This window comes from Gekko japonicus, unplaced genomic scaffold (genome assembly GCF_001447785.1).
Source record: "Gekko japonicus isolate JY-2015 unplaced genomic scaffold, Gekko_japonicus_V1.1 scaffold4511, whole genome shotgun sequence".
Taxonomy (NCBI): Eukaryota; Metazoa; Chordata; class Lepidosauria; order Squamata; family Gekkonidae; genus Gekko; species Gekko japonicus.
The window spans coordinates 1-7,859 of NW_015169315.1; the positions used below are offsets into that span (position 1 = coordinate 1).

Below are 7,859 nucleotides of genomic sequence, written 5' to 3' on the forward strand. Positions count from 1 at the left end.
GGGAGCAGCTGGGAGGCAATTTGCTCTGCAATATTGAATATGCCCGCCAGCTTGAACTGGGAAATGCTGGAATGGGTTTGCCTCTATTAAGCAAAACACTGAAACGGATCCGTCCCACGTACACCATGCAGAACGATCCCGTAACTAGAGCAATCTGTTGCCATTTGCAAGTACCCAGCTGTCTTCGGGAGCGCAGGCACATGGGTTTCACCACCTCAAATGAGCAGCCTCAAGTCAAAACAATTAAAATATACAGGTATTCAATTTATTTAATAAAGAGAACAGGGCAAGCCGACTTGCATTCCATTCTCCCCGTGTTTCAGACACATTACACTGTTCTCCATAATGTTACATAAAGGCAGAACTATATGTTAAAAAGGGAACGACACCCAGAACTCTTTGCAAACAGTAAACAGTTGTTCAGAACTCAGAGCTGTTATCTTTTTGTTGCCGGTGAACAAAAACGGGCACAACGGTTCCAACGATTCCTTTGCAAGCCCCGTACAAAACAGACAGGGATGACTGCAGAACAGCTATGCTTCCGGGAAACTACCCTTCGTTTCAACGGGGCTTGCGCAAGAGGCAATCCTGTGCCCTCTGCTGGAAGCAAAATGACAAGAAAACTAGACCCAGGCAGACAGAGTCAAAAAGTGGATACCGATCTAATCTTTAAACGTCATCTCTCCAGATCCCTTTTACCTTGGAGACAAGCTCCAACCTTCATTTGAGGAACAAAGGTTATCGGAAGTGTCACAACGAGGCAGTGAAGTGAAAACTTTTGTGTCCAAGACAGTCTCTCTCGTTCTGTACATCCTGAAACATGCAAAAAAAAAAAAGGTATTTGGCTAGCAGCTAGGATTAAGCAAATAGCATACGAGCTCAATTCATTTACAGTCCGATAAAGAACGGCATGACCACATTCTTGTTAACTGTTCTGTAGCCTCTTTTTTTAAAAAAACTGAAATTTATTTTCAATTGATGTACCTGACAGTTAATAAGGCGAGTTCAGCGAGTCTAATTGCACAACATACCACCGTGTTTCTGTTTACGCGTCTTCACCGGCTTTTTCGCCTGTTTTATTCTTTCTCCGTGGAGTTTATACGTATACGGTCCCTTTCTTTTTTAAAAAAAACCTACAAAGAAATGAGCAGTACAGAGAAACTGTAGGCAGTGGAGAAGACGGGTTTTGTTTGCTTGCGGATTCTCACTGTCAGGTAATGCAAATCTGAAAAGTGAAAAACATTTGAGGGGAGAAAAAACAACAGAGGCGGGAGAGTGAATACATTCTGCTCTTGTATATCCCCAAGTGCACCAGTAGAAATGCTTCCTTTCACTCAAGTGCCCGATCTAGTGTGAAATGTACTTAAACAGGCCATACAAGATCTTGAACTCAACTTCACGAGGGAGAGAGGCACTGCATTTGTTTTAAAAAAACCAAACTGAGTTAATTAAGGCTTTGAGAACGATGCTGGTCCGTAGCACAGTAGAGTTCTTCGTATTGCGCCGCAGACTGCTTCAACCTACTGCTTCGCTGCTAGTCCGGTAGGCCTGCTTGCGCAGATGGGCCTCGATCTCTTCCCTGAAGACCAGCATCCCGAGGTGGGAGTGAGACGCCTCGTTCATGGCTTTAGACTGAATGCACATGCGATATTGCTCCGGAGTCAATTCGTCGGCACAGTGCTTCTCGTGCCAGAGGTGGAAGAGGCCCGGCACCGGGGTCCTGACCACCACTAGGTCACTGTGCAAGTACTTCCGGTAGAGGTGGACGTCCTCTCCACCCCAGCCTTTGACTTCCAGGTCAAATCCTCCTAGGAGGAAAAAAAATATCAAGATGACACAGGTAGAATGTACCTCCTGAAGCAAATACATTAGGGCAGGAGGTCCCCCCCAATCTTTTTGAGCTTGCAGCCACCTTTGGAATCTTGACACGGCAGGGTACACGCAGCCACAAAATGGCTGCGGGAGGTGGAGCCAGTCACAAAATGGCTGCCAGAGGTGGAGCCAGCCACAAAATGGCTGCCAGAGGTGGAGCCAGCCACAAAATGGCTGCCGAAGATTTCCAGCAGTCACACAGCGAAGATCCCAGCGCTGCCAAAGCAACCTTTTAAAGAAAGAATCTGCACAGCCAATCAAATCTCCAATTGGCATAAAGTTCATAGGATTATAATGGAAATAATGAGAATTGAATTACCTTCAACACCAGTGATATTTCTGTTAAATATTATCCCTGATGGATATAACCAAAACGAAATGTATATACTGACCTATATTTTAACATCTGCTAGAATATTAGTGGCTAAAGGTTGGGGAAATGAGAGATTCCCTTCAAAAGATGAATTAATTCAGAAACTGTTGGAACTAGCTGAAATGGATAGACTAAATGTTGTTTTGCAAGGAAAAGATGAACAATTATATCTAAAAAGATGGACAAAAATGTATGCGTGGTTAGATAACAAGACTGACTATAAGACTCCAATGTAATGTGTAATTTATATTGTAATTACAAGGGGTCATTTCCTGCGGGAGCGCACAGGAGTGGAGCTCCGGCAGTAAGGAGCTCAGGGGGCGGGCACATGCAACAAGCCCCGCCCCCTTCTCCCAGCAGCCCTCAGTCGGGCCATGAGGAACAAAAAGCAGCCAGATAAGTTGCAGAGCCCCCCCTATAAGACTCCAATGTAGTGTGTCATTTATATTGTAATTACTATCACTTGAAAATTTATAAATAAATTATGGAGAGAGAGAAAAAAACTCCAGTGGACAGTCAGAAAACCTGCCAGACAGAAACCCCACCTGGATCCACCTACTTTCTAGAACCTACTTGGTGGGCACCAGGAAAGATACCTGTGGGTGCCAAGGTGCCCACGGGCACCAGGTTGGAGACCCCTGAACTAGGGCATAAATCAAGATGAGAAGAGAGGTTTTATCAGTTCATATGAGAGGTGTCAAGGCTCTTGGAGAAATCAGTTCCCAACAACAGTCATTCAGAAGAACGAAAAGTTTATTGAGACATTGATAGGATCCAGCCTGTTCATTGGCTGTGTTAGAACTGAAAATGGAGGTGCGAAATCAATAGAAGAAGAGGAGATTGGATTTATAATCCGCCCTTCACTACCCAAAGGAGTCTCAGAGCGGCTTACAAACTCCTTTCCCTTCCCCTCCCCACAACAGACACCTTCTGAGGGAGGTGGGGCTGAGAGCTCTGAGAGAAACTGCTCTTTTCAAGAACGGCTCTGACAGAGCTACGGCTTGCCCAAGGTCATCCAGCCAGGTGCAAGTGGACGAGTGGGGAATCAAACCCGGTTCTCCCAGATTAGAGTCCGCGCACTTAACCACTACGCCAAACTGGCTCTCAATGGATACACAAGGTTCAAACAGGGACCCTAAAAAGTTACAAGCCAATCACCCCCAGGTATTCCACCCGCCCAAACCAACAGTTATGTATTCCCACCTTGGTGACAGCCCCCCATCACGTAGACAAAAGCCAGACACTGTAAACTGAAAATCAAGCCAGATACTGTAAACTGAGAATCAAGGCCGGTGACTGTTCCCAGGCATGCTTATCTACAATCTCCTTCAAAGCATCTGAAAGCGAAAGCCTTTAGAATTCACACTCTCCAGATCCCCCTCTCAATTTCTATGGCAAGCGAGCAATAAAATTGAAAGCGAGTTTGACAAGAGGTCACACTCCCTTCTCAAGTAGACTGCATCAGCAGAACCTCTAATTTTACTTCTTATTAAATAAAGAGAGAAATGGGGGAAAAGATAAAATATGGTTTCACGCTGCAGGATGGAGTTAAAGATTCCGTTATCGCACCTAAGATGCATCAAAACATTTCATATGCCATCGGTTTAACTGGGAGTTTGGCAAGCAGCTCATTTTGTGTAAATCAACTGGAATTATTTCATTGGGGTTTTTATTCCACTGTTACCCTCTGTTGTGAAACACTTAAAAAACTAGGGCCATTGAAACTGACACTCCTGGACACTGCTGCAGACGCCATTCATGTGTTCATAAGCAAAGATGGATTTAATTTTTAATTCCTCATTTAAAACATTTCTATCCTGCCTTATCTTTTCTGACTCAAGGTGGCTCGCGATGGAATCACCGGGCTGCTAGGACACAAACAGTCTACTTAAAAAGAACGAAACAGATTAAAACAACACATATTTACAAAATTAAAAAGCACTCAAAATTTAAAGCACACAGTCAGGCAGGCAGGCATTTATTACGGCAACAAGCCATAGAAAAGCACACAGTTAACAAAATTGATATTAGACTAAGCACAGCCAAAACCTGCTGAAGGTTATCTGAAGAAGCGAGCCGTGACTAGAGATGTAAAATTTCCGGAAATTTTGAAGTTCGGAAAAAAACTCGGGGTTTTTTTTTCCGCAAGGAAACGGAAATTTTTGGAAAAATTGAAAAAAATAATGCATTAGCACTTCTTTTTTCTTTTCCAGATTGAAAGCCATTCTGTTACTTTAGGAACATAAAATATGGCTATGGGCATTTTTACTTGGCATGAAGTTATCACAACAGATTTTGTTATTTTAGGTACCCCTGGACTCTTGCTCCTTTCTGCTGCTACGGACAAATTAACACGGCAACCCAACTTGATCTGTTTCCGTGGCAGAAGAAGAAGACTTTCACAGTTGCCTCTGGAGGCCTGGCTAATGAGACACAAAGCTGGGTGTCATCAGCATATCGGAGACCACCCACTCCAAAGCCCCTCATGATCTTAACCAATGAATACTCTTAGGTAAAGGTAAAGGTTCCCTTGCTCGAAAGCCACTCGAATCTGACTCTAGGGTTGCGGTGCTCATCTCCATTTCCAAGCCGAAGAGCCAGCGCTGTCCGAAGATGTTTCCGTGGTCATGTGGCCGGCATGACTAAACACCAAGGTGCACGGAATAGTCTTAACACAGGGATTAAAAGCATCTTGGGGATAAAGTAGATTGAAAGGGCATTCCCAAACGGCAGACTGCTTTCAGGGGGAGTGTGAGCAAGTGCCACAGAGATCGAAGGGGCTCAAGAAAGATAAAAAGAACACTTTTTCAAAGCTGCTGTATATTACTGTATTGCGGTGCAAAACAGTACACTATTAACCAATGAAATGAAAAATCCAGGCTATTCTGTGGAGAATGATATCCGGGATAAGCCACAAGATGGTGCTGAAGAATATCAAAGAGCTATGCCGTTCCATTAATTTGTGCTCGCTTTTTTGAATGCTAAGACTGAAATGACCGAGAAGTCATGTGGGTGAATAATGCACGTATTTTTCCGGCTGTGTTTAAAAACCCAGGGTTAAATCGCTTCCTGAGAGCAAGGATCTACTCCAGCTTTAAAACTACAGTAAGAATCACATGCTGTTGAGCAGGAAGCAGTCACACACACACACACACACACATTGTCAACAAGACCAACAGTAGAGGGCGTTGGGCCAAAACCAGAGAAAAACTGAAGAGATTTACATTGGATGCATCTTACCAACAGTCAAGAAGTCTGTTCGATATTGACACGTCATCCCAAAGCCGAAATCCCGCCAAAAGCCAGAGTCCTTTTTGTGCACCTAAAATGATAAACATAGGCATATTGGTGGGTTTCCCAGAGTGCACGGAGGAGGAGTCGCAAAGCCAGCCGAGCGTAATTTGTTTCTATTAGGCATTTATTGTTTCACATAGACAAACTGTTGGGGAAATTAGGAGTGCAGGAACCTTTCCTAAAACTCCCATTCCCACCCAGTTCGGTAAGGGCAGGGGATGGAAACTGGCAGGACTATATATATATGTATATGGTCCTCTCTCTATATATATTTATATATATGGGGTCTCTCTCTCTCTCTCTCTCTCTCTGTTCCATAGTTAAACTGTTCCATAGTTAAAACCATTTATTGAAAATTTAAACCCATAATGCAAAAGTATTCAAGCAAATGGCTATTTAGCATTCATCATACACCCCCACCCAATTACCTATTAGAAAATTAATGCACTTGTAAATATGTTTATCAGGAATGTCTTCTGACTCCTTCCAAGGCCTCAAGGGGCCTTGGAGCCCCGAACAATCGCCATCACCAATATTATATACCGTTAGGATCCAAAGAGCCCGTCAATCAGAAATGGGATGTGCTCTGACCAAACCATCCCCTTTCTCGGCAAGATGAATGTTTACTTCATGAGTTGGGACTCCTGACCAGAGTTACTGCTTCTCAGAGGAGGAGGGATTGGATTTATACCCCGCCCTTCACTACCCGAAGGAGTCTCAGAGTGGCTTACAATCCCTTTCCCTTCCCCTCCCCACAACAGACACCCTGTGCGGTCGGTGGGGCTGAGAGAGATTTTTCGAGGCCTGCTCTTGAGAGAACAGCTCTGAAAGAACTTATGACTGACCCAAGGTCACACCAGCAGCTGCATGTGGAGGAGTGGGGAATCAAACCCGGTTCTCCCACATTACAGTCCACGCTCCTAACCGCTACAGCAAACTGGCCGGGATAACACTGATAACCATATGTTGGGCTCCCTCGGCCTCAGATATGTACCAAACAGCATGACGCAATACTTCTCTAATCATGTGATCCTGCTGCAACACAGAGCCTTTATGCTCGCCAGATGTAATGTTTTTCCCTCACCTTGGGTCTCGGGTGGATACAGAGGCATCCCGAAACGTGACAGGATTTGCAATTGTTCACTCGCTTGAGACCATATTGTGCTACGCTGCCCCCTCCACTTACATTTCCGACTACTTTAAGACCTACAGATGTAATTCTACCTTGAGAGCCAGTTTGGTGTAGTGGTTACGTGTGCGGACTCTAATCAGGGAGAACCGGGTTTGATTCCCCACCTCCACACACAGCTGCTGGTGCGACCTTGGGTCAGTCACAAGCTCTGGCACAGCTGTTCCTGAAAGAGCAGCTTGATTCAGAGTACTGTTCCTGAAAGAGCAGCTTGTGTCAGAGTTCTCTCAGCCCCACCGACCTCACAGGGTGTCTGTTGTGGGGAGGGGAAGGGAAAGGAGTTTGTAAGCCGCTCTGAGACTCCGAGTGAAGGGCGGGGTATAAATCCAATCTCTTCTTCTTCTTCTTCTACTTTTGATTAAGCCTTTACTGTCCAGGATCAATTCTGATAATGCAATTAGGTTTCTCGTAGCTGATAAGTCACCAGAAGTTACTGTACAGATTGCTGATCTTTTTTGTCTAAGATTTTGGTAGCAAGGAACTATTCTTAATATTGGTGTTTTGAGACCTACAGATGTAATTCTACCTTGATGAAGTCTTATCTTACTGATTTTTTAATATGCCGATAAAGCTTCTCTCTGTCATGTGTTGGGGCTTCAAGAAGGGCACCGCTCACCCCTGGAATGTATAAACACCCACTAAGGCAAAAGCCGGGTGCCGGGCAATCTGTATCACAAAGGCTAAAGCCCTAGCTAAGCCCTGAAGCATCTTAGGGAAACCAAAGATTCAGCTATAGAAATAAACACAAAGCAGGTTGTTCAAGGAACTGAAGCTCAGTTGAGGCCCCACTCCCACAACACAACCCCCCCCCACTCCCTCCCTCTGTTGTCAGTCTTCTAGGGGACCGGCAGACATTCAGGTATTTATTCAATCACTGGTTTTTACATACACAACAGAGGGTCAAATTGCCGTCTTAGATGTTTCTTCCCAGAAGCCCCAGTTGTACAACCTGGCAGCTTCTACCCGCACTCTGGTTCCCATGGAATCATTTACTTGTATTTATCAGAGGAATTTAAAAATCTTTCCCTTCTGGCTGAAGAGAGTGAGGTCTGTTTGGCGTTCTACCGGCAACAGACAAGGGGTTTGCCGCCTGAAACATCCTTTTCTCCCCTCCCTCCCGCTCTTTTGGCG

General features: G+C 44.8%; 1 protein-coding gene across 1 annotated transcript in view; it reads right to left on the bottom strand.

Moving 5' to 3' along the window:
* Positions 1-259: 259 nt before the first annotated feature.
* Positions 260-7,859, bottom strand: part of CSGALNACT2 (chondroitin sulfate N-acetylgalactosaminyltransferase 2) — a 38,866-nt gene continuing 31,266 nt past the window's right edge. The window contains exons 7-8 of the mRNA XM_015416614.1: positions 5,486-5,567; positions 260-1,808 (exon numbers count right to left, since the gene is read on the bottom strand). Coding sequence (XP_015272100.1) covers positions 1,516-1,808; positions 5,486-5,567 — 375 coding nt within the window. The 3' untranslated portion in view covers positions 260-1,515. The remainder of the gene's footprint in view (positions 1,809-5,485; positions 5,568-7,859) is intronic.